The sequence below is a fragment of the Equus caballus genome, chromosome 3 (assembly GCF_041296265.1).
Source record: "Equus caballus isolate H_3958 breed thoroughbred chromosome 3, TB-T2T, whole genome shotgun sequence".
Classification (NCBI taxonomy): domain Eukaryota; kingdom Metazoa; phylum Chordata; class Mammalia; order Perissodactyla; family Equidae; genus Equus; species Equus caballus.
The window spans coordinates 23,631,116-23,657,883 of record NC_091686.1 but is presented as its reverse complement, the minus strand read 5'-3'; the positions used below and the strand labels follow the sequence as shown (position 1 = coordinate 23,657,883).

General features: G+C 39.9%; 1 protein-coding gene across 1 annotated transcript in view; it reads left to right on the top strand.

Moving 5' to 3' along the window:
* Window positions 1–960: 960 nt before the first annotated feature.
* The window catches only part of GLG1 (golgi glycoprotein 1), a 156,748-nt gene continuing 130,940 nt past the window's right edge, over window positions 961–26,768 (top strand). Inside the window, exon 1 of the mRNA XM_003364635.5 lies at window positions 961–1,445. Within this exon, the coding sequence (XP_003364683.2) occupies window positions 1,005–1,445 (441 nt within the window). The 5' untranslated portion in view covers window positions 961–1,004. The remainder of the gene's footprint in view (window positions 1,446–26,768) is intronic.

Below are 26,768 nucleotides of genomic sequence, written 5' to 3'. Positions count from 1 at the left end.
CAACCCAGGCCTGACGATGACACACACTGGTGACTGATGAAATCACACAATGGATGTGAAGATGCCTTGGGAACTTATCTCTTCTAAGGAGAGGGAAGAGACACTGGGGTGAAGTGCAACCACCAATCTCTGCCTGCAGTGCTGCTGCAGATCAGCAAAAACAATTACTCAGGCACGGACCTAACCTGAGGCCTCAAAGACGTTTGTTATTTTCTTCTCCTTTAAACACGAGTTTAAGTTCTCGCTTACTATCAAGACTCATGCAGAAAGGGCTTCACAGTGTATTTATAATATTAGCTATAACTTTTGAGTTCTATATCATGGGCCAGGCACTTTCCTTATTATTATTTCTAATCTTCACAATTATACTTTACATTAGAACTCCTTCTCTTCTTTCTCAGACAAGAAGAATGAGCTTCAGAGAAGTTACAGGACTTGCCTAGTTTGCGGAAAAGCAAGGATTATAACGGATCTTTTTTTTCATCCCGTGGATAGGAACCTGTGCTCCTAACCCTGATTCAACGCTGCCGTCTTCTCCAGGTAGGAAAGACTTCTGAGGCGGCTAGCAGGAAGCAAGGAGAGATGCAAAAGAGGCTCTTAGATTCCGGAATACACCTGATCGTGTAAAGTTCACCTCTAGACACATAAAGTTTTTTTTCAAGTCATTGAACGGGCGACACTACCGGCCATCTTGGTTGTGGCAATCCCAATTCCTTTTTATTTTTCCGTGACGACAACCAAGGGAATTAGGCAAAGCCACCCTACCCAGGCTCTTTAAGGAGCGCCACCGACTCCGCAGGCAAAGAGCGCCGCTCTCCCGCCCGCCGAGCCCCAGGGCGTGGGCCGTTCCCAGCACGGCCTTCTCCCAGACTCTGCTCCCAGCCCCCGGCTCGGCGCCGGCCGGGACTTACTCGGGTGGGCCAGCCGGGCCCCGCCCCGCGGCCCCGCCCCCTCATTTAAATACGCGGCGCCGCCGGGCGCGTTGAGCTCGCCGCGGACCCAAGATGGCGGCGTGTGGACGTGTACGGAGGATGTTCCGCTTGTCGGCGGCGCTGCAGCTGCTGCTGCTCGCCGCGGCCGGGGCCCAGAAACACCCAGGCCAGGGCGGCCACAGCCAGGTCCAGGGCCCCGGGGCCAACCTTGTGTCCTTCGTAGGGCAGCCTGGAGGCGGCGGGGCAGCGGGGCAGCAACAGCCTCAGGCATCTCAGCTCCAGCAGCAGCAGCAGCAGCAGCAGCAGCAGCAGCAACCGCCTCAGCCACCGCAGCCGCCTTTCCCGGCGGGAGGGCCTCTGGCCCGGCGGGGCGGAGCGGGGCCCGGCGGGGCTGGCGGGGGCTGGAAGCTGGCAGAGGAAGAGTCCTGCAGGGAGGATGTGACCCGTGTGTGTCCCAAGCACACCTGGAGCAACAACCTGGCGGTGCTCGAGTGCCTGCAGGACGTGAGGGAGGTGAGGAGACAGGACGGGCCGGGAGGGCCAGGCCTGGTGCGGGCCCGAGGGTGTCGCCGGCCTTGGAAGCTGCTGACGCTGGTCTGCCGCTTCTCCTGCTTCCTCTGCTGCACTCCCACCTTCCCTCCCTGCCCGTCGCTTCCCGGCGCGTTCTGAGAAGAGGACCCCACCCTCACCCCTCTTTCCCTCCCTGGGGCGGGGGTCTGGAACCGAGACCCCGGCTCCTGGCCGCGATCGGCGAAGGCCCAGAGCGTGTTTATGTTTGCTCAGGTCTTTTGTGTGATGCTCTCTAAGCACAGTGGCTCCTTGGCGAAAACCTGCTTAGGATTTGGCCATCCGTTTCGACTTGGATAATTTGTAGCAACCCTTTTAAACATGAAAAATGTTGGCGTACTTGAGCTGTTAAAGAATGATCCGCTCTTTATTGGCAGTAGGTAATGTTTATTTAGGTAACTCGGCGTCTGTATTCTGTGTGTATTGTAATCAGCAGCCAAATTTACTGTCTTTACCGTATTCTTTTGTAATTCGCAAATTTCTGTTATCTACCGGGTGCTGAAAATAATGTATGCTTTTCTTTTTTTCTTCTACTTCTTTTGGTCAATTTGTAGTGAATCTCAAGTTTAAGCTATTACTTCAAGTGATTTAGAGTTCCAAAGCTTGGAAAGTTGGGGCGGCATCTGAAGCTGTAATACATATACAACATTTGTGATTGGGTTGTGGGGTCTTGCTTTTCTGATGTATGAATGATTTTAACAGTACTTCTTAATGAAATCTGGATTTGATGTTGTTTGATGTGTTTCAGTTAAATGACATATCTCCTCTAGATTTAATGCAGCAGACATAAGTGCGTATTGGACAGTTCTGTAAGATTTGGAGCAAATCTGGTAGGGATACTTTTTTTTAAACAATTAAGTATGGAGAATTAGGCCCAAAGGTTGACAAGTAGAATGAAACTGCCGCTTGATACACTTTTGTCATCAGAATTATCTAAGGTGTTCATGGTCATGGGAAGACCACTAGTTTGTAGAAAATTGCTAGTCTTGGCAGTCCCCCCCCCCCCCGCCACTGTGATATTTGCTCTAGTATTCTATACAGAGTAATTCCCTAGAGGAAAAGACATATATAATCAGGAGACAGACGGAAGTTTCCAGAGCCATCAGAAATGTGGAGCCTCAGATGATTTCTCATGGACAACTTGAAGACTAGAAAGATAGTATCTTTTTCTTTATTCTTCAGCTACTTCTCTAGTGGATAGACTGAGATTCTTAACTCTGTCAAGCTTTTTGGAATTTCCTATTTGGTCTTTGGGGATATATAATTCATGTTGTTTCCTCAAACTAGAATCCTAATATTGTTGACCTCTTTGTTAGTAGTTTGTGACAGAAATAGGACATCATTAGGCAAAGTGGCCCATCTGAGGAGTACGTATCTCTTCCTTTGTGTGCGTTAGAGATATTTGGAAACCTCCACTTACAAGAGTGGTCTTCCATTGTCATGCATGTGGCAGTGTGTAGCAGCATATATAATCCATAAATAACTTAGATTTGACCACTTTTGGAGTCTGTTTAATTTAGTAGTTACTATCTTTCTTGGATTACTTAGAGCAAAGAACCTGGCCTGAAAATGTAGTCCCTGCTCCACCTTCGATTGACAGGAAGATGCTCAGGAAGGATATTGTTTTAGTACCTACAGTTTTCTTCCCTTATGGGGATGATATATAAACTCTTTGAGAGTAGTTTCTAGGTCTTATATTCCTTTGTAACTTTCCAGAGTACCTATTTCAGTGCTGAGACTCAGTAAATGTTGTCAACTGATTGAGGATGAGTAAACAAATGCAGTTGTATTTATGCTCCAGAGAGGGAAAAGGTGTTGTGTAAATTGGATGTGGAGGTGTTTTGGGGAGCAGGGATTTCCAAATTTAATTGATTTTCCTCCAATTTTATATACATAAAAATTGAAAGGAGAGTACCATTAACAACTGTGTATATTCTTCAGGAGGTGGAGCTATTTTTTTCCCTAAGATTTTATTTTTCCTTTCTCTCACAAATCCCCCTGGTCATAGTTGTGTATTTTTTAGTTGTGGATCCTTCTAGTTGTGGCATGTAGGATGCCGACTCAGCATGGCTTGATGAGCAGTGCCATGTCTGCACCCAGGACCCCAACCGGTGAAACCCTGGGCCACCAAAGCAGAGCGTGTGATCTTAACCACTCAGCCACAGGCTGGCCCCCTGGAGCTATTTTTAAACTACTTTTTTCTTCTTTAAAGATAACAAAAGCAAATTTTATTCCACTTAGTTTGAGAATTAGTTAAATCTGATTTATGTATGTGAAAGAGCATAAGTTAATTAAAGAAATAAAAAAGGTAGGCACATTTGAAGTGAAATTATGGAATATGTTCTGTATTTGCTTTTTGGTAAGTGGAACTGTTTGGTAGGGAAGTAGACATGTGCTCCTTTATCCCTTTGGATGCAAATTTGGGGAAGATTGTTCTCTGTGTACTTGCTATTAGAATTATGAAAAGGCAAAGCATGTAAGTATTTAAGTGGCAGTATAGTAAACTACATTTTTATTTTGAAACAACATGGGAGTATTTAGAGTTAGATTAAGTCTGAAGTTCAAATATTTTAAGGTTCTCTCTAGTGTAGTATTCAAAGTTATGTAGTAATTCACTTAAAAAATTTATTTGAAAGTATTTATGGTTACCTTTAAATAATTTCAACGGATTGTCTAATGCATCCTATACCAACAAATTAAAAATCTGTTCGTAAATTATAATAAACCTCTATAAAGACTGCAGATTAGTTCACAGCTTTTCCTCAGTCATTGTGGCTGTTATTTTGAAAGTATGTGCTCTTCTTTTTTTTTTTTTAACCCTCTCGGATGAGTCATGGTTTTTAAAAGGTCAAGTATACCCAATGGGCCCACTATTAAATAGTAGGTGTAATAACAGTAATGGTGGGAAAGCAGTCCCGGTTATATGTATATATATATAACTAGTAGTAGTTGTAGTTATAAAAAAATATAACTAGAAAGTATAAGGGGAAAAAGGAAAAATACAGCCTGGCCTGTTCTACCAGGTGGAGGAATAGTAATAGCAAAGAAGGAGAAGATGCTGCTCTTCTAGCTAATATTTGATAAAGAGACAAGAGAAGCTTTATGTTGAGAGTAATTTTAAAATACTTCATATATTTTTGGCTGAAATGACCAGTTGTATCTTGTGTTTAGGAGTTTCGGATGGAGACCTTGGTTCCTTAGGAGAACGTTTTTGGTGGTGTGCATAGTTTTTCTTGTTTTCGTTAGATTAAAAACAAAACCTTTCTCATATGGAAAATTTCAAACATACACGGAAGTAGAAAGAATAGTATGATGACTCCACATGTATGCATCACCCAGCTTCAACTATCCCCGCCTTTTTTTTTGGCACAGTAGTTGGGAGACTGGTATATTTTAAAGCAAATCCCAGACACTATGTCATTTCACTTATAAGTACTTCAGTATGTGTCTCTGATAAACACTAAAAAAAAGAAAAATCTGGAACCTAAGTGTTATTTATTTATTTATTTATTTATTTATTTTTGGAGGAAGATCAGCCCTGAGCTAACTGCTGCCAATCCTCCTCTTTTTGCTGAGGAAGACTGGCCCTAAGCTAACATTCATGCCCATCTTCCTCTACTTTATATGTGGGATGCCTACCACAGCATGGCTTGCCAAATAGTGCCATGTCTGCACCCAGGATGCGAGCTGGCGAACCCCGGGCCACTGAAGCAGAACGTGCGAACTTCTGCTGCGCCACCGGGCCGGCCACCCTAAGTGTTATTTTTTAGTACTTAAAAGTATCATGAAGTAGTTTTTCTAAATTTCATGATACTATCTCTTGATATATCAGTTTAGATTATCAGTTTAGATTCTCTTGATATATCAGCTTTAGATTATAAATTTGTGGACCATTATCTTTAAGCTATGCACAGAGTGAATATTTTTTAAATGTTTACGTAAGTGGTACTATTTTATGTATTGAACAGGAATTAATATTTCAGCATTACACAGTGTAAACCCACTTTCTTTTTTTTTCAGATTTTTAAATTTTTCCTTTTTCTCCCCAAAGCCCCCCGGTACATAGTTGTATATATATTTTTTTCAGTTGTGGGTCCTTCTAGTTGTGGCATGTGGGACACTGCCTCAGCGTGCCATGTCCGCACCCAGGATTCAAACTGGTGAAACCCTGGGCCACCAAAGCAGAGCACGCATACTCAACCACTCAGCCGCTGGGCTGGCCCCTAAACCCACTTTCAAACTCATAAAGTGAACATTTTTCTTAACCTTTCACTTAACAGTATCCTAAGATAGTGTACCACACTATCTATATTATTTAATATTCTTGATAGTCTTAAGAGGTAGTATCTTTTTTCTTTTTGCTTTTTCTCCCCAAATCCCCCCAGTACGTAGTTGTGTAGTTTTAGTTGTGGGTCCTTCTAGTTGTGGCATGTGGGATGCCACCTCAATATGGCCCAATGAGTGGTGCTATGTCTGCGCCCAGGATCCGAACCAGTGAAACCCTGGGCCGCCTAAGTGGAGTGCATGAACTTAACCACTCGGCCACGGGACCAGCCCCTGAGGTAGTGTTATCTTATTATCTCAGTTGAGAAATAGGCTTGGAGAGATGAAGCAATTTGTCCAGTGTTATATCCTAAGTGAGCTGGTAGTCAGCAGGTTCTCTTTGATTTCAAAGACCGTACTCTTTCAAGTCTACCCTGGAGGGTTGCAGTTGGTGAAATTAGTGTGTGACTATTGAGAATGCCAGGGGTTCATAAATGGACACAAAATGAGAAGAGTCACCTGGAACTAGAATCCTCTTAAAGATTGGTAACTGAGCTAACATTTGTTGCCAACATTCTTTTTTTTTCCTTCTTCTTCTCCCCAAAGCCCCCCAGTACATAGTTGTATATTCTAGTTGTAGGTCCCTCTGGTTGTGCTGTGTGGAACCTGCCTCAGCATGGCCTGATGAGTGGTGCCATGTCTGCACCCAGGATCCAAACCAGCGAAACCCTGGGCTGCCAAAGCTGAGCGTGCGAACGTAACTACTTGGCCTTGGGGGCAGGCCCCCAAGAATCCTCTTTTCTTAACTGCCAGGAACAATTGTATATCACACGTTCTGCTTCTCGGTGGCCCGGGGTTCGCCAGTTCAGATCCGGGGTGCGGACATGGCACCGCTTGGCACGCCATGCTGTGGTAGGCGTCCCATGTATAAAGTAGAGGAAGATGGGCACGGATGTTAGCTCAGGGCCAGTCTTCCTCAGCAAAAAGAGGAGGATTGGCAGTAGTTAGCTCAAGGCTAAATCTTCCTCATAAAAAAGAACAATTGTATAGCAACAGCTCCTATCCTTTGGAGTATTGTAGATTTCTCAGGGAGACAAACCAGCATTATTAGACAAAGTTAATTTAATTACTAGTCTGAGTCCATCATGAGCAGAAATTCTACGTAATGAAAAGATTTTCGAATCCCACCTCACCTTAAGCAGGATTTGTACAAGTATAATGGAAGAATTTAGATATATTTCCCCACTGTTTGTTTGAAATCCATGAAACAGCACAAAGAGTGAACTAGGACTAGAGCTGGCACTGCCTTTAACTAATTGTATGACTTTGGGCAAGTTGTTTTTACCACTCTGAGTCTCAGTTTCCTCATGTGTTAAATGAGAGGTTTGAGTAACAGTACAATTTCTAAAATCCATGTTATTTAACTTATATGAGTTGTTTCTGGTAAACGTATATTCTCTGTATGTATATTTTATATAGTTTCTAGGACTTATATGTATACTATATCCTGATTCCTTATTCATTCATGGGGGGAAAATAGTGAAATGAATAATGCAAAAAACAATTAATCCAAACTTTATTTGACTTTAGGATATATTATGATTGTTTTGTTTGTGCCAATATGGGATTTCCGCCTGTGCTAACTTTCAGTAGTTGGAAACAATCTAACCACATAATCAAGGCATTATTAATCCCCTGTTATGCACCCATCATTGTGGAAGAACATGAATACTTTAAGACACTACCATTGTTTACAGTTGTTTGATAAATGAGATTATGATCAAAAACAATTGTATAAGAAAGTTAATCACTTGGTGTCATACAGACAGTAGATTCTTTAGGGCAATGAAAAGAGCACAAAATTAGGATTTTTTCTTGTTTTGGTGAGGAAGATTGGCCCTGAGCCAACATCTGTGCCCATCTTGCTCTATTTTGTATGTGGGATGCTGCCACAGTATGGCTTGATGAGTCGTGTGTAGGTCCATGCACGGGATCCAAACCTGCGAACCCTGGTCCTGTGAAGCGGAGCATGCAAACTTAACCACTATGCCACCGGGCTGGCCCCCAAAATTAGAATTTGGACTTGAGTGGAACCCAGCTCTGCTACTCTTAGCTTAAAAACCTACCACTTTTTTTCCCCTTTAAGTAGGGATTGTCTACTTTATCCCCTGTCGTAAGTGAAGATACATGTGAATTCTTGACTTTGATGTCCTGGTTATGTTTTTCTAATATACATTAAATGAAATATATGACCATTAAACCATATGACCATTAAATACTGACACACAGCACCTGAAATCATCTTGCTGACCACCTATGGTACGTGCTTTGGAAAATACAAAGACTGGATTATCTCTTAAGATCCTTCTGGTAGTTTGTGATTCTGTGATCTGTTGGAATACAAAACGTGCAAGGGAGTCATAAGCACAGGTGAAAAATGAGATGTTTTGAGAAATTAAGGAGGCCGTACTGACTGAAGTAAAGAGTTTAAGAAGTTTTCAGCATCTAGATTATAAAGGATCTTACATGTACCACTGGTTCATTCTCCATGTAAAGCCCAGAAATGGGATGTGTTTTTCTTTTTTTTTTAAGATTTTTTTTTTTATTTTTTCCTTTTTCTCCCCAAAGCCCCCCGGTACATAGCCGTGTATTCTTCGTTGTGGGTTCCTCTAGTTGTGGCATGTGGGACGCCGCCTCAGCGTGGTCTGATGAGCAGTGCCATGTCCGCGCCCAGGATTCGAACTAACGAAACACTGGGCCGCCTGCAGCGGAGCGCGCGAACTTAACCACTTGGCCACGGGGCCAGCCCAATGGGATGTGTTTTTATCCCAGCCTCAGACAGAAATATTCCTGCAGATAATTGAGAGTTAACACTAAATTAGCACTGTCATTTATGGCAAACACTTTTTAAGAAATCTCTCCTCTTTTCTTAAAATTTTTAAATTTTTCTCTTTTCTCTCCAAAGCCCCCCGGTACATAGTTGTATATTTTTTTTAGTTGTGGGTCCTTCCAGCTGTGGCACATGGGATGCCGCCTCAGCATGGCCTGACGAGTGGTGTCGTGTCCGCACCCGGGATCCGAACCCACGAAACCCTGGGCCTCCAAGTCGGAGCGCGAGAACCCAACCACTTGGCCATGGGGCCAGCCCCTAGAAATCTCTTGATAAGAGTGCTTTACAGTATATAGTTGCTTAATAATTCATTGTTCTTTGGAAGAAAATAAAGTCCGTGAACAGTCCAAGAGATGAAATGATACTTTTCTCTTGTGTGCATTTCTCCTAATTTGTGTTCAAAACAAATTTAGTCACCAACAATCCAAGAAAATCTTTTCCTGTTTGTATGAGATATTTGTATATTTTACAAAGAAGCAGTTAAAATGGCTTTCAGACGTCTTGCAAATTAATTTTTCTTCCTTCAGCAAGCATTTATTGAATACCTACTATGTTCAAGACAGTGTGCTTACTGTTACAGGATACAAATATATGTTAATAGTTGGCATTTATTGAGGGCTTTCTGTGAGCCCTCTCCTAAGGGACCAGGTGTTTTCTAGGCATTATATCTCCTTTAATCCTATGAGAGATGTATTGTTATTATTATTAATTTTTTTTTAAATGAGGAAACCACCTCAGGGCCAGGAAGTAGTGGAATTGAGATTTGAAAGCAAGTCTGTCCAACTGTAAAATAGCTTATCCCCCCGCCCCCTTTCCCTGTGGTGGTTCAGTGTGGTAGTCACCAGCTATATGTAGCTATTGAGCAGTTGAAACATGAATCGCCTGAATTGAGATGTGCTGTAAATGTAAACTACACACTTGATTTTGAAGACTTAGTACAAAAAAATGTAAAATATTTCATTAATTTTCATATTGATTACATGTTTAAATGACAATATTTTGGATATATTGGGTTAAATACATTATTAAAGACAATTTTATTTTTTAGTTTTTAATGTGACTACTAGAAAACATAAAATAATATATGTCTCATATATTTCTATCGGACAGCATGGATCTAGAAGAAGAAAAAGTTATCTTCACTAAAAACCATAATGCAAGTTATAAAGTAGTAAGTACCATAAAAGAAGGATAAATTAAATGCTATGGGCATATGGTAGAGGAAATAGTTGGGAAGATCAGAAAAAAGCCCTTCAGTACTTTTCATTCTTCTTAAGTTGGTTGTTCATATCGTGAAATTCTTAATTTAGCTGCTTTAAAATGCCTCCTAATCTGGTTAATGGAGGGATCTCACATTCCCCTTGCCTGATTTATGAGTTGTAAGGGGTACTGTAGCTCCTTCAACTGGAGAGGAACAGTATTTATAAAACTGGAAGTCAGTGACTCATCTTTATTTGAATGAGTTAGATAAATTTGAAACTAAAGAAAGAATCTCAAGTGATGGCCGTCAGAACTGTGCCAGTACTTACTCTTGTATCTGCATTAAAATAGAGTGTGGAGGAACAAGAAGTGTGGACTGGAATCTAAAAACAATGAATGGAGAGAACCAGGCATCTGTTTTCATTCAACTTTAATAATTTTACTGAAATTAGAAAATTGTGTTAGATTGAATGCATGGTATTTATAGTACCTATAAATTCTCCTCTTGAAGGCTTGAATGACATGTGTAACTCTCTGTAGGAGGAGTGATAGTGAAAATGGGTGCTGACTTGGATTCCTGGATTTGTGCACTTGTAAAACAGAACAAACTCTTAACCGTTTTTGTTTAAAAACTGTTTTAAAATATAACAGATGTGATGTATATTTAAAATCATAAGATAAACAGTGAAGTGAAATGATACGTGAGAAAAATTAACCAGGAGAATGTGCATGTAAGTTATAAATAATTCAAATGCAAAGTTACAAAAAAAAAAAAGAAACAAAAAGAAATCATGTTTAAAGAAAGCACTCTGGTATCTAGGAAGATTTCATTTGTAATTTAAGTTTAAACTAGAAAGACAGCCTGCAAGTCACCTAACAGAATTCCCAGAGTTCCTGTGTTACCAAACCTGAAGTGAGTTCGCTCACCCGTTGCGCAGCAAGCCAATCTCTGACACCGGGGGTGGTGGAAGAAAGTAGGAACTTTATTTTTGCACAGCGCTGAGCAAGGAGAGAGGGCAGCTAACGCTGAAATACCAAACTCCCCAAAAAGCTCAAAGGAAGGGTTTTTATTTGGGGCTTTAGGTAGGAGAGGGGGAGCATATGGCCTTGCTGGTCAGAGCTTTCCCACCAGCCTGTCTTTGGCCTTGAGACACTTGTAGAGAGGAGGGAGCTCATGACCTTGCTGGTCAGCAGCTTTCCCACCAGCCCGTATCTCTTTGCGGGAGGAGATAGTCCAGGTGCTTGTCCTTGACGGTGTCTGTCTCCATGGAGGATAGTGGATTCTGGAGCCAGGAAGCCAGAGAGTAAGCAGGGAATGAGTGTTTTGGTTTTAACCCCATATATGCTGAGTTTAATGTGGGGAAACTGATATCAGGGTCGATATCACCTGCACTGGCCGGATCAGCTCTGCAACGTGATAGAAACATGAAGTGGACAAAAACTTCAAGGAGGGAGAAGGGATGTAATGGAGAGTTTTATTCATGAACAGAATCTGCCATCGGTTAATTAGTGCCATTGCTGAGCACACCTGTTACACCTGAAGGGAAAAACAAGAGAGATGAAGTCCTGTAGTCATGTGGAGCTCGTGTTGGGAGAGGCAATGTGAATGGCAAAATAGAGCAGGCTTTGGAACTACAGTCCTGGATTCAGATCCTGGCTCACTTACCACTTACTGTGACCTGGGCGAATTACTCTCTTCAACCTTCAGTTTCCTTCTCTGTAAAACTGAGGTAATGAAACATACTCCCACAGGGTTATGGTGAGGATGAAGATTTTTAAATATGTAGACCATCCGTCAAATTGCATTTGCCCATAAATGGTCTTTCCCTTTGTTGTTGCAGATGAAATTGCTCAAGATAAGGCTTTTTATGGGAAGTCAACTGTAATGCACCACACCTTTTATATAATCCTTCCAAGGCTCCTTCAGGAAAACGTTAGCTGAACTTACTTGAAGAGTAAGGCCAAGGATATTTATAGAGCCCTTACCTGGTATTTAAAATGTGTACGCGTTGAGATTATAGAGAGCAAAGGAGTGAAGTCTCTTGGTAAAGGAATTCAGTTCTACCAAATACTCTTTAGTTCTCTTTGCCTAAATGATGCCTAAATTTGGAATATACTGCCTATCAAAGGACAACTTCATTGTCTTAGATAAGAGGAAATAATTAGTCCTTATTCTAGAGACTGCCTTAAGGAATGCAGTCAAAAGGAATGACTAAGAATTTAGCTCTTTTATCAGCTGAGAAACAGAAGGCATTGATTTTGTCTTTTTGCCCTTTGTAAAACCAGATAAATATAAAAATCACTGAAATTTTTCCAAAAGTTAGCAACTTTTAAAAGGGAAAGTAATATGTAAGGACTTTTATATTGCTAAGGTTGGAACATTCTCTGGTCTATGAAACTGGTCTATATTAAAGTATAAATATATAAATTAATCATACATTAAGGACAGTGCAAAAATATTTTCAGTAGGTAATCCACTTTTCTGAGGTAATTAGGTAGCAGAATTAGTTTTGAATAGTTTTTTTTTAAGATTTTATTTTTCCTTTTTCTCCCCAAAGTCCCCTGGTACATAGTTGTGTATTTTTAGTTGTGGGTCCTTCTAGTTGTGGCATGTGGGATGCCACCTCAGCATGGTGACAAATAAAAATGGCAAGCAATAGGATATCTTGGAGAATATGAGGAAGCCATTTGGTGTAAACCTAATTCGGCCTGACCTTTGAGTGTGCATAGTATATCTGCTTTAGATATTCCCTATGGCAAGAACAAAGGCCCTTGAGATAAAGGTGCAACTTCCCTCCCCCTCCCAACGTTGGCATTCCCTTAAGGATTAAGCCTCTTTCCTTGGGCTAGGAACTGATTGCTGCGCTCACCTGTGACCACCCAGCTCAAAACAATAGGCTTGCCTCCTGCTACGCCCTCTGAGATAGCAGACCACACTACCTGCTGTGTCCACCAAGCTCTGTGCTGACAGGGCAATCTTGTGACTATTGTGGGAGGGACATTTCAATCATATGTGAAACGTCCTGTATGGGGGTATATAACCACTCTGTATACCTCACTTATTTTTTTTTTTTTAAATTTTTTTATTGAGTTATTGATAGGTTACAATCTTGTGAAATTTCAATTGTACATTAATGTTTGTCAGTCATGTTGCAGGTGCACCACTTCACCCTTTGTGCCCACCCCCCTCCCCACCTTTCCCCTGATATCCACTAAACTGTTCTTGGTCCATAGTTTTAAATTCCTCATATGAGTGGAGTCATACACAGATTATCTTTCTCTCGCTGGCTTATTTCACTTAACATAATTCTCTCAAGGTCCATCCATGTTATTGCAAATGGAATGATTTTGTTCTGTTTTGCAGCTGAGTAGTATTCCATTGTATATATGTACCACATCTTCTTTATCCATTCGTCTGTTGCTGGGCACTTAGGTTGCTTCCACGTCTTGGCTACTGTAAACAGTGCTGCAATAAACATTGGGGTGCACAGGACTTTTGGGATTGCTGACTTCAGGCTCTTTGGATAAATACCCAGTAGTGGGATGGCTGGATCGTATGGTAGTTCTATTTTTAGTTTTTTGAGGAATCTCCATACTGTTTTCCATAGTGGCTGCACCAGTTTGCATTCCCACCAGCAGTGTATGAGGGTTCCTTTTTCTCCGCAACCTCTCCAACATTTGTTGCTATTAGTTTTAGACATTTTTGTCATTCTAACGGGTGTAAGGTGATATCTTAGTGTAGTTTTGATTTGCATTTCCCTGATGATCAGCGATGATGAGCATCTTTTCATGTACCCATTGGCCATCAGTATATCTTCTTTGGAGAAATGTCTGTTCATGTCTCCAGTCCATTTTTTGATTGGGTTGTTTGATGTTTTGTGGTTGAGTTGCAAGAGTTCTTTATATATTAAGGATATTAAGCCTTTGTCAGATATATGACTTGCAAATATTTTTTCCCAGTTAGTGGGTTGTTTTTTTGTTTCAATCCTGTTTTCATTTGCCTTGAAGAAGCTCTTTAATCTGATGAAGTCCCATTTGTTTATTCTTTCTGTTGTTTCCCTTCTCTGAGAAGGCATGGTGTCCGAAAAGATCCTTTTAATACTGATGTCAAAGAGTGTACTGCCTACATTTTCTTCCAGAAGCCTTATGGTTTCAGGTCTCACCTTTAGGTCTTTGATCCATTTTGAGTTTATTTTGGTGAATGGTGAGAAAGAATGGTCAATTTTCATTCTTTTACATGTGGCTTTCCAGTTTTCCCAGCACCATTTGTTGAAAAGACTTTCTTTTCTCCATTGTATGCCCTCAGCTCCTTTGTCAAAGATAAGCTGTCCATAGATGTGTGGTTTTATTTCTGGGCTTTCAATTCTGTTCCATTGATCTGTCCACCTGTTTTTGTACCAGTACCATGCTGTTTTGATTACTGTAGCTTTGTAGTATGTTTTGAAGTCAGGGATTGTGATGCCTCCCGTTTTGTTCTTTTTTCTCAGGATTGCTTTAGAAATTCGGGGTCTTTTGTTGCCCCATATGAATTTTAGGATTCTTTGTTCTAATTCTGTAAAGAATGTCATTGGGATTCTGATTGGGATGGCGTTGAAGCTGTAGATTGCTTTATATACCTCACTTCTTTGGTGCCCTTTCTTCCTTCAGGAAGAAAGACCCCCTGGTCATGGTCCTCAGATTTCAGCTCAGAATAAACTCTCCCAAATTTTCATTTATAGATTGGTTATGGATTATTTTCATTGGCAATGGCCTGATGAGTGGTGCCATGTCCTGGCCCAGGATTTGAACCGGCGAAACCCTGGGCCTTTGAAGCAGAGCGTGCGAACTTAACAACTCGGCCACGGGGCCTGCCCCTAGTTTTGAATAGTTTTGAAACGGAATTCCTTAATGTCATATTAAAACTCTGATTTGGTGGATTTATTAGGGCCTGGCTGTTTGTTATTTTGTATATAGATAAAAGCTTTTGTGTGTCTGGTTGTTGTTGTTTTTATTATTATAAAAGGTTTCAAGGATTTATAGTATTGTATATTGATTTTCAACTTGAAAGTGTATCTGAAATAGGAGAAACTAGTGCAGTGAAAGCAGAAGTCAGAAGAGATTGGTGTGGTTCCCTTCCTCATATGGAAAGAAAGTCGCATACTTTTTTTTAAAGATTGGCGCCTGAGCTAACAACTGTTGCCAATCTTTTTTTTTTTCCCCTCTCTGAGTGCCCCCAGTACATAGTTGTATATATTTTTTTTAATTGTGGGTCCTTCTAGTTGTGGCATGTGGGACGCCGCCTCAGCGTGGCCTAATGAGCAGTGCCATGTCCGCGCCCAGGATCCGAACCAGCGAAACCCTGGGCCACTGAAGCAGAGTGTGTGAACTTAACCACTCGGCCACGGGCCGGCCCCAAATTCACATTCTTTAGCTGGACGGTCACAGCCTACTTCCCCAGCTCTACTTCCCACTAACTCCCTACACAGCATCCTGCTGTCCCACACCCATAAACACATAGTGCAGTGGTGTGGGCTTCTAGAGAGTACCAAGTTACAGCTTTTGAGTTTACAGGGTTTATATGTAAATATTAGTTGTTGGTAAAGATTTTTTTTGCTGAGAAAGATCAGCCCTGAGCTAACATCTGTGCCAGTCTTCTTGTACTTCATGTGTGGGTCACTGCCACAGCATGGCTGATGAGCGGTATATGTCTGCGCCCAGGATCCGAACCTGGGCTGCTGAAGTGGACTGCTTTGAACTTAACCACTATGCCATGGGGCCGGCCCTGGTGAAGATTTTATGTTCAGTGATTTGGGAATTTTCTGCACCAAAATACTGCTCAGTACTTTTCCTTTGCACAGCCCACTGCCCCTTTCCCCTCTTCCCAGCTCTCCTTTAAGCACTGTTTTCTGGCCTCATTGTTTTTGTTACGTTGAACCATAAGAAATTACCAATATTTGATTGTATTTGACTTATACAGCCATATGCCACATAATGACGTTTGGTCAGCAACAGACCGTGTGTACAGTGGTGGTCCTGTATAGCCAGTGTCTGTAGTAGGCTGTACCATCTAGGTTTGTGTAAGTACACTCTATGATGTTCGCACAATGATGAAATTATCTAAATGCCTCATTTCTCAGAATGTATCCCGCATAACTGTAAAAGCAGCAGTTTCATGTGATTCAACCTAATTGTTCATCTTGTTCAGATTTTGAGTAAATAGTATCTCCTTTCCAGCAATTTCATTGTTTTGTTTTGTTTTGTTTCAGCTTGAAGTCTCCAGTTAAAAGCAAGGAGATAGGAGGAATTAGTCATTTTAGTGTAGAGTTCTCAGCTTGGAGGGTCTCCCTGAAATTTTTTTTCCCAGCTTCTGATTTGGCTTATCTATCCCCAGGACCAAAAGAAGAGAACCAGTTATTTTATCTTATACTTTTATCTTAAGCTTTTTACTCATTCGTTTGTAAAATAGTTACTGAGCATTTACTGTATGGGTTAATTAATAAGCAGGATTTTATTTGGCATGAAAAAGGTGACAAGAGTTTTGTTTCATATAAAATGTGTTCTGAAAAACTTAACTCTCTTACAACAGGGGAAATGTGGAACCAGGTGTAAGTGTCAGACAGGAACTCACCAAATATTCTTGTTTTGTTTTTTTTTTTTTGAGGAAGATTAGCTCTGAGCTAACATCTGTGCTGAGGCAGATTGTTTCTGAGCTAACATCTGTGCCCATCTTCCTCTATTTTATATGTGGGACACCTGCCACAGCATGGCTTGCTAAGCATTGTGTAGGTCTGCGCCTGGGATCCGAACCGGCAAACCCCAGGCTGCTGAAGCAGAGCACGTGGACTTAACCACTATGCGACTGGGCCAGCCCCTAAATTATTGTTTCTTTTTTGTTTGGGTTTTTTGTTTTTGTTTTTTGGTGAGGAAGATTGGCCGTGAGCTAACATCTGTTGCCTATTTTTCTCTATATTCTTGCTTTTTAAAAACTGATTATTGGCCTAACAATCTTCTCCCTAAATGTTTAATTATTCTGAGTCAAGTCACTATCCAACATTTAATTTATGGAACTCTTTTTATCTCATTTGCAGCACTTGATAATGGTATGCAGTAGATAGGACAGATATCAGCCTTATTTTACAGATAAAAAAATGAATCAGATGGATTGTGTTTGCCCAAGTCACATAAGTATTAAGAAACAGAGCTTAGCAGACTGACCTGGTGGCCTAGTGGTTAAGTTTGGCCCGCTCTGCTTCGTCAGCCTGGGTTTGGTTCCTGGGCCTGGACCTACACCAGTCGTCGGCGGCCATGATGTGGTGGTGACCCACATACAAAATAGAGGAAGATTGTGACATAGATGTTAGCTCAGGGTGAATCTTCCTCAGCAAAAAAAACCAACAAAACAACGAAGAAGAAATAGCTTAGATGCCAACCCAGGTCTTTTTAAATTCAAAACTTCAGTCTTTCCATGTTACCACATTGCTTTTCTGGTAACTTGCATATTTACATAGATAATATATTTCACACTATTGTTTTTTATGTTTTTATAGCCCTTTCCTGTTTTTATTTATGTCTGTCAGCAAATACTTGAACACACACTGTGTGCCCATTATTTCTTCAAATAGTTTTTCTGTTCTGACTCCTCTTCTGGACTCTAAAAATCTTACCTAAGTTAAATTGCTTGATATTGATTCACAGGTCATGAGGCTCTGTTCTTCACTTCCCCTCCCCCAAAAGAAATTTTTTTCTTCCTGCTTCATTTTTGTTAATTACTATTGCTGTGTCTTTAGGTTCACTGATCTTTTCTTCTGTAGTTTTCAGTCTGCTGTTAATGTTGTCCTGCGTACTTTTTTATTTTGGATATTCTATTTGTCGTCTGTAGAAGTTTGACTTTGGTCTTTTATGTATGTGTGTGTGCATATATATATATATATGTATATACATATGTTCCATTTTTCTCTTCATTATGTTCATATTTTCCTTTACATCCTTGAGTGTACTTGTAATAACTGTTTAAAGGTCCTCATGTGCTAATGCCATCATCTGTCATTTCTTGGTCTTTTTCTACTGATTAATTTTTCTTCTGATGGTCATATTCCTGCTTCTTTGCGTGTGTGGTGATTTTTTTATTGGATGTTGGCCATTGTGAATTTTACATCTTTGAGTCCTGAATTTTGTTGAATTCCTTTAAAGTGTGTTAGATTTTGTCTGGCACACAGGTTACATGCAGATTAGTTTGATCCTTTTGAGGCTTACTTTTAAGCTTTTCTAGGGCAAGTCCAGAGTAGCTTTTAATCTACGCCTAATTTAATTCTGCTGCTAAGATGTGACTCTTCTGGGTCCTGAGTTATATGAAGTCTTTCCATTGTGGCTGGTGTGAGTGAACTACTCCCTGACTTCTGTGAGCTTCAGGAATTATTTGGCCATTTGCTTTTCAGTGTTTTGTTTCCCACCACATGTACATAGGACAGGATTCAACCCAAGGGGATCCCTCTGCAGATCTCCTGGGCTCTTTGCGTGGCTCTCCTTTATAGTAGTACTCTGTCTTGCAAATTCTAGCCCCCTTGGATTCCCTGAACTTTGATTTCTCGTCTCTGCTCAGCAAGAACACCAGATTCTGTTTGGGTTCCCTCTCCCTGTGCTGCAGCCTGGAAACCACCTCCAGGCAGCAAGCTGAGATAATCGTCAGGCTCACCTTGTTTCCCTTCACTTAAGGATCGTAGTCCTGTGCTGCCTGTTGCCCAACGTCTGAAAATTATTTCTTACATTTTGTCTAGTTGTTAATTACTATGGGGGCGTGGGGGATCAGAATTGGCCACCTCAAAATGTGTCTCTTTGACTTGATTATTTTTAAGAACAAAGGACTCTGAAAGAAACTCTGACATTCCCCCTGTCTAAAAAATTTCAAGGCAGAAGGCCTGTTCTAGGAAGGAGCTAATGCTATAAGATAACATTGTCTACAACTGTTCCAATAAACACTTGTTTAACAAACATTTACATTTTTTTCTCCATGTAAATTGCCTTCCTCCTCTTCGAAGCCCCAAACTCCCACCCCCAGCATCCTCCTTTGTCTTTAGCTGAAGATGGTATCTAAGGTAGTGACCTCAGCCATTCTGGTGAGTTGCGCGGTTTTCCTGGATTTCTCCCATGTATACATATTGTAAAGCTTTGTTGATTTTTTCCTGTTATTCTGTCTCATGTCAGTTTAATTCATAGACCAGCCAGAAGGACCTAGAGAGTGGAGGAATTGTCTTCTTCCCCTACAGGGGCAATTCCTGTAGTAATTAATTAGTCCTTCATGAGTGGAAGTAGAAATCACCATCCCTTGAATTTTGACTTCGGTCATATCAAATGGAAATGAATGAGGAGAATTTGTTAGAAAAGGAGATTGAGATTTATTAAAGTTGCAAATGTATGTATATATCCTTTGACCCAGCATTTGTATACATAACAGTATGATGAATGTGTAGGAGGTGTTTTATTGAATAATTTTTGTGGTAACTGCAAACAATTGGAAGCAACCCAGCACCCTTCAATAGGGAGTGATTAAATGCATTATTGTGTATCCATACAATGAACAATTGTATTGCTGTGGAAAAGAAGCTCTTTATATCAGGTATGGAAAGATCTCTAAGATCTGTTATTAAATGAAGAAAGTAAAGTTACCACTCAGTATAGTATACTACTTTTTTTATAAGGAAGAAGAATAAAAATAGTTATTAGTATTTGCTTACATTTGCGTTAGAACACTCTGGAAGGATACAGAAGAAACTAGGCTAATGGAGGTTGAAAATTGGTGTGAAACTTTCCACAATATTCTTTATATTTTTTATTGAAAGAATGTTTGAGCCATATGTATGTGTTACCTATTTAACATTTTTAAAAATTTAAGATAAAGATCTTCATTGGCTCATATTGACAAAAGTGCTTCAGCGTGAGAGTTCCATGGGTACAGTTTCGTTATGTGTCAGGAAGGTCAGCTTATCTTATAACTGGGTTGAGCTAAGCCCTTTACCCACTTACAAGATAAAAAATTTCTTTTCAGTTCATGTATTATTTGGGGTAAGACTAACTGTCATACCAAACCCAAAAATATCAGTGGCTTAGCACAAGAGAAGTTGTGGGAGACTATCAGCCATCTGGTGATCTGGAGACCCTGGTTTCTCGCATCTTGTGGTTCCATTTCCCAGGGCTTGGGAGGCTCTGCTGTCAGGCAGGAAAGAGGCGGAAGCCCTGCCTGCTGCTGCCTTTTGTTTTCTAAGTCCTTATCACCTCTCTCTCCTTCCTTGCTCATTGGGATGTGATTTACATACCATAAAATTCAACCTTTTAACCACCTGTTCTTAAAACCCTGGCCCCAAGGTGATCAGCTCTGCTTTTGTTCACATTACATTGGCCAGAAGTCTTCAGCAGCACATACCCAGGGGTTGGGTAACTCCTGCCCGGTGACAACTCCACACTGAGAAGGGGAGCACGAAATGCTAGCAGCTAGCTAGCAAGCTCTGTCACGGTGGTCTGGGCAAGTCGAGTCAAGTTCATGTGCCAGCCTTTGATTTGTCATATCAAGAAGTTACATTCCTTCCCATTTTCTCCAGAAAAGTGAATGTTGTTAAGCAATAAGGTTTTTCTTTTTTCTGCTCTAAATGTATGGAAAGGGAGACACTTTCTTGTGATCAGTTTTCAGTGTTATAATCTCTTTGGTTTAAAGTATGGAAGTGGTTTCAGGCTTATGTAGTGACCTCAGTTTCGCTTTTCTCCTTGCTGACAGTCAAGACCCTGTGTTCTGTCCCTGGTCATTAAGCCTCAAGCCTAGGTTAATGGAACAGTCTCCCCTCTTCCTTCCTCCCCTTCTTGGTGCCATGGTTTTTAATCCTCCTTCCCTCTTTTTCCTGGCACCTAGGGTATTCTCCTTTCTTCTGAGTCCATCTGTGTCTTTGAAAGAACTTTGTTTATACAGCTAAGTGTTTATTGTTGAAGGCTTTTCATGTTGTGTTCTTTACTCAAAAACATACATTGCTAGAACCTGAAGTTCTTGATTTTTTGAGTTAGCCCATTCTTTGGATAACTGACATTGTTCAAAAGGGACCAGGAGATAGATTAACATTTATTGGGCAGCTGCTGTGTGCTTGTGTACATTATGTTGTTTAATCACTACTGTCTCTCTAAGGGGTAGATTTAGTTTTAGCCCCCATTTATTATGAAAAATTTCAAACATACAGAAATGTTTTAAAAAATCGTATGTTGAACACCCATATACCCAACCACTGAAATTCTACCATTAACATATTACTATACTTGCTTTATCACATAAAGATGTTAGTTTTAAGCATTTATTGTAAACTGTATGAAAAATTGTATTCTGTATCAATTTTAATTCATAGATTTTCTTGTGGTTACTAAAAACAAAACACCCTCCTATTGCCAGAATTTTAAACAAACAAAATCTTGTATCTTAGGAGAAAACAACTGTATTTATTTTGTGTTAGTCTTTTTTTCCCTCCAAGCGATTGGGAAAACCACTCTCTTTTTTTAAGCAAGTCTGCTTCATTCTGCTCTGATGAGCCAATATCTTTAGATTTTCCTTCTTTGCTCAGTTTCTGAAGGTGTTATTTTCACACTTTTCTGTTTCTGGCTCTGTCCTTTCCATTATTATAAGTATTAATTTATGTAACCTAAAAGAAATTCCAGATGATTCAAGATACACCAAGCTTTCTCTTGAGTGGCAGACCTTGCAGCATGTCATGGCAACTTGGACTGATACATGTTGGAACTTTTGCTGGTTTTCATGAAAATTTAGTAATGCTGGGTAACACTGATTTGTACGTTTCATTGACATAATAATAGATTTATTCTTTAAATTAATTAGAACTAGCAAGTAGAATGTAGCAGGAATGCAGAATAAGTGTTACTCTGAGCCAGTGTCTTCTAACCCAAAATAATTGTTTGATAATTTAATTATAATAATAGCCTTTATAGATGTTGTCAAAGTTTTGAAATGTTTATGCTTAGTTTTATTTATTTATTTATTTTGCTGAGGAAGATTACCCCTGAGCTCACATCTGTGCCAGTCTTCCTCTATTTTATATGTGGGTCACCGCCACAGCATGGCTGATGAGTGATGTAGGTCTGTGCCCAGGCTCTGAACCTGCAATCCCAGGCCACTGAAGTGGAGCGTGCCGAACTTAACCATTAGGCCCCTAGTTATTTTATTTTTTTTAAATTCCATTATTTCATCTCTCCATTGGATGATTGGGAGATCAGTCTTTTGTGATGATAAATTAAGTCCATTGACAACCTGTAGTCTAGACATAGGTTTATTCTTGCTGTGCAGTGCTTGTATTTCTTAGATTCAGAAGATGGCTGTCAGCTGGAGTTTCCTATGAGTCAATTTAATATGACTGGATATATGTTAAATGCTGTTGGTGTTGGTAATGATTGCTTTTTGCCAAAAGGGCATTTAAAACATTGGGTCCTTGGGGCCGGCCCTGTGGCTGAGTGGTTAGGTTCGCACATTCTGCTTTGGCGGCCCAGGGTTTCGCCAGTTCAGATCCTTGGGTGCAGACATGGCACTGCTCATCAGGCCACGCTGAGGTGGCATCCCCCATGGCACAACCAGAGGCACTTACAACTAGAATCTCAACTCTGTACTGGGGGGCTTTGAGGAGAAGGATTAAAAAAAAAAACATTGGCAACAGTTGTTAGCTCAGGTGCCAATCTTTAAAAAAGAAAAATAAATAAATAAAACATTGGGTCTTGGTTAATTTTTTCTTTATTATGTGGTTAAGTTACAAACCAGGATTCTTGTGAAATGATGCTACTTGTTGTGGCAAACAAATTCGTTTATATAACATTTATATATTATTTTCTCCCAAAACGGTTAATTTGTTTTCTTGCAACAATTCAGAATTCATCACATTTTTAGCAGAGAAAAAGAAAGCAAAGCAACCAAGGTGAATTTTTGCTATCAGCGTGGAAACAGATTATTTAAGAAATAGTTGTGTGTATAGTTTTTGCAACATATTGGGTAATTTTGCGCGTATTCTAAGTGGTGATGCCCTACGTTATTTAGTGTTTATTTGTATTTTCTGTTTTTTCCCAGCAAATTGAGTAATTACTGAGCAAACACTTAAAGTTACTTGTTGAAATGGACAATAAATATCCAATTGTGGATGTCATGCAGTCTGGTTTAGAAAGTTAGTGCTTGTTCAGGCCGATATGCCCATTCTGCTAATGATGCTTTATTTATTGATGAAGTAAAGGAAAGTAGATATTTTAACTAAGGATGAGCAAAATATATAATTTTTTTTAAACTTTGAGTCAGAACACTTAGATAAATTGTTTTGTGCAGGTCAGTTTGGGGAGCTTCAGTTTCCTTAATTGTGAAAACAAGCAGTTGTAAGGAGTAAAGTTGAAGTGAGGCATAGTAGAGCTAAACGCGTTTTGTAAACTTGAGAGCTTCCTATGGGTGTAAAGAACTCTGCTCCTGCTCAGGATGTCCTGCGGGAGTTGGCAGATTATCTGATGCCGATTTAACATCATGTGGAGGAATTACGGCTCTTCATTCAAGTATTGGGAGAGTTTATGAACAAATATTTAAAAATTATTTTTAGATAATTTAAAGGAATTATTCTTACTAATGTATTATTACCTAATTTGATACTTGTGTATAAACTTGGATTTGATTTATGCTCTGGATTAGATTGAATACATTGGACTTGACTTTACAGACCACTTTTTGTTAGCGATAAACTTAATAGAGCCCTTTTGCTGTGTTGTGCTTTCATCATTTGCCTTAGCTTCAGGGCCTTGATCTCTGTTTGCTTTACACTTTTCTCCAGGGTAATTATTCAGTACATTTTAAAACAGGTTCTGTGTTTATGCCACTATGCCATTCTTACAACCTCTTCCCTTCATTTTGATTTTGGGCAAATTGCCTAAGGTCTCTGGGTTAATATAACACTGGAGATAAAACACAGAACAACTGGAGTCCTTGTTTAGTTCCTTTTGAAAAATCAAATTGGAATTCTTTTAAAAAATTTGTGGTAAAATTCCCATTGTCTTTTCTTGAGTTTAGATGTGATGTGAGGACAGGATTATTTTATAAAGTTCAGGGAGTGTGACTGCTAAGGTTTTTTGTTTTGTTTTTCTTAATTGTATTTAATCATGAACTGAGGTCCATTTAATTCTCTGAAAGCACTGAAGTTAGCAAGACTGTTTAATAGTGTTCCCCTCCCTGCTAGATTTTTGGGTCTTATCTACTAGTGGTCTTCTAGTAGTGTGGTACCTGCCTACCTATTTGTCCACTTGTCTGTTCTTTTTCTAATCCGTAAGTATTCTAACTTTAATAATAATGCAGGTTTCCAGTTCAGGAAGTTTTTTTGTGTTGAAACATGCATAAAATTATGCAGCATGAGATTAAATCACTTAGAGATCTTACAAGAATTTTAAAAGTTTAGTATTTCTTTCTCTGTAGCTCTTACCATAAATTATATGAATAATCTGTCTGGGGAAAAAGGCATTATACTTACCATTAGAAAACCTAGTTTAAATTATTGGGCTTTAATGAAGAGAAACTAAGCCACTCGATTTGATTACATATTATTATATTTCATAAAGATTTTAATATCATAGCATAGTAACACATTATGGTTATTTTTTTTTCTTATTTTTGGTGTATGTTTTATGAATTTTATTTCATACAGAAACAGTCCCTTGAAAAAGAAACTTGCAGTTTCTTTCTTCCTTTCTTTTTTTTATGAGGAAGATTAGCCCTGAGCTAACATCTCTGCCAGTCTTCTCTACTTTGTACGTGGGATGCCTCCACAGCATGGCTGATGAGTAGAGTAGGTCCACACCTGCATCCGAACCTGCAAACCCAGGCTGCTGAAGTACAGCATGTGGAACTTTAACTGTTCGGCCATGGGCCTGGTCCCTTAGAAACTTGCAGTTTCTTTTCTTTCTTTCTTTTTTTTTTTTTGAGGAAGATTAGCCCTGAGTGAACATCTGCTGCCAATCCTCCTCTTTTTTGCTGGCCCTTAGCTCACACCCATCCCCATCTTCCTCTACTTTATATGTGGGATGCCTGCCACAGCATGGCTTGCCAAGCGGTGCCATGTCCAGGATCCGAACTGGTGAACCCCAGGCTGCCAAAGCAGAACGTGCGCACTTAACCGCCGTGCCACCAGGCCAGCCCCAACACTCGCAGTTTCTTAATGGGGTGTGTTATATTAACAGTTTTTTCTAATGTTAAACCAGTCTTCATCTGTTATTTTAGATAGGTAAATTTAATTTGCCATAATTTACTTAGACTTTTTGAATCTGTGATCATTAGAATTTAAGGCCAAATTTATGAAACTATCCGAAACTATAATTGATAAGAATTTCATAAATAATAATATTAATCATACCTTGTAAGAAACACATCCTAAGAGATAGTTTGTAAATGTATTGCCAATAAAACTTGGTTAATTAATATTAGATGTTTGTGATGCAGTTAGTAGTAACATTTCCAAGGTAATGTTACTGCTGGTGGTCTGCAGGGAACTTAGAATAAGGGAGAGTCAAAGAGAAGAACTGGTGTGTTTTTCAAAGCCATGGCCAATGGGAAGGGCTGTCCTGAGCAGCTGACATTGGTGTTCTTGGCAAATTGAGCTCTTTAGTGAAATGTCTGCATTAGCTTAGATTTATTTTTGAGGCAAATAGGAGGTCACTGAAGATTATTGGTTAGGAGAATGGCATAGTAAAAAAGTTAAGGAAATTATTCTTGTGGCAGTGTAGAGTGAAGTGAGGAAAATCTGAAGGAGCTCATGGAGTAAACTACTTTTGTATTTAAACCGTGAAGTAGAGACCTGGATTACAGTGGAATATTAGCAATTGAGATGGAAATAGGATTGATGGGAGACTCGTTACCCAGGAAAAATGTAGAGCGCTTTTGTTCATTCACTTGACAAATTTTGGATCAATGTTATTTACTACATGTCTGAAACTTAATGGTAGGTGCTGAGAATATGGTGATTACCATACCCCTCACCTTCCACTCCCAAAAGGCTTGATCCCTGCTCTCATGGACCTTACCAACTAGTGGAGGAGGTAGCCATTAAAGAATCACAAAATAGATGGGAAATTATAGCTATGAACGGCTGTGGATGAGAGGTATGTGGACATTTGGTAATCAGGGAGTCAGGAAATGTTTTCCTGAGAAAATGATGATTGAGCTGAAAGGGTGGTAGAATTTAACCAGGTGAAGAAAAGTTAAAGTTTAACTGTTAGCTGCCCAAAAATATATTTCTTAGCTGTGTTGAATTTGAGCTGACAGCTAGGCATTTCAAGCAATTTCCAGTAAGAGGATGTAAATTTGGAACTCAGTCTTGAACTTAATCTAAATTTCAGTCATGCAACCAAAAAGTCTATAGTTGGAGGTATGAAAATGGTTGAGCCCTCTTAAAGAATGTGTAAATAGAAGAGTACGTATCCAAGGACTGAGCCCTGGGGAATGCTCACAATTGAGGGTTGGAAAGAGGGTTGTTGAGGGAATTACAGGGGGCAGAAGGTGTGGTTGAGAAGTTAAAAGAAGATTTAGAAGAGTTTAGTTTTGGGAGCCAAGGAGGGAAATTTTAGTTGTGGGAACCAAGGAAAGGGAAATTTGAAAGGAGGTGCTAGTAATCACTAGGGTAAATAGAATAACACCGTTAAGGTTAGGGACTGAGAAAAGAGCATGGTTTTTGGTAAAACAGAAAACAGTTTCTATCGAACCCAGATTTGGACTATTTGAGACTGTTTTAGTCTGTTTCAGAAGTTTGATACTGACAAGAGGTGAGACTATCTGGAAGGGAGGACATCCCAGTTAAGATTTTTCAAGATTAAGGAAATCTATTTTAGTTTAAAGGCAAAGAGAAAGGAACCAGTAGAAGATGAAAGATTAAAGATGCTTGAGAGAAAGA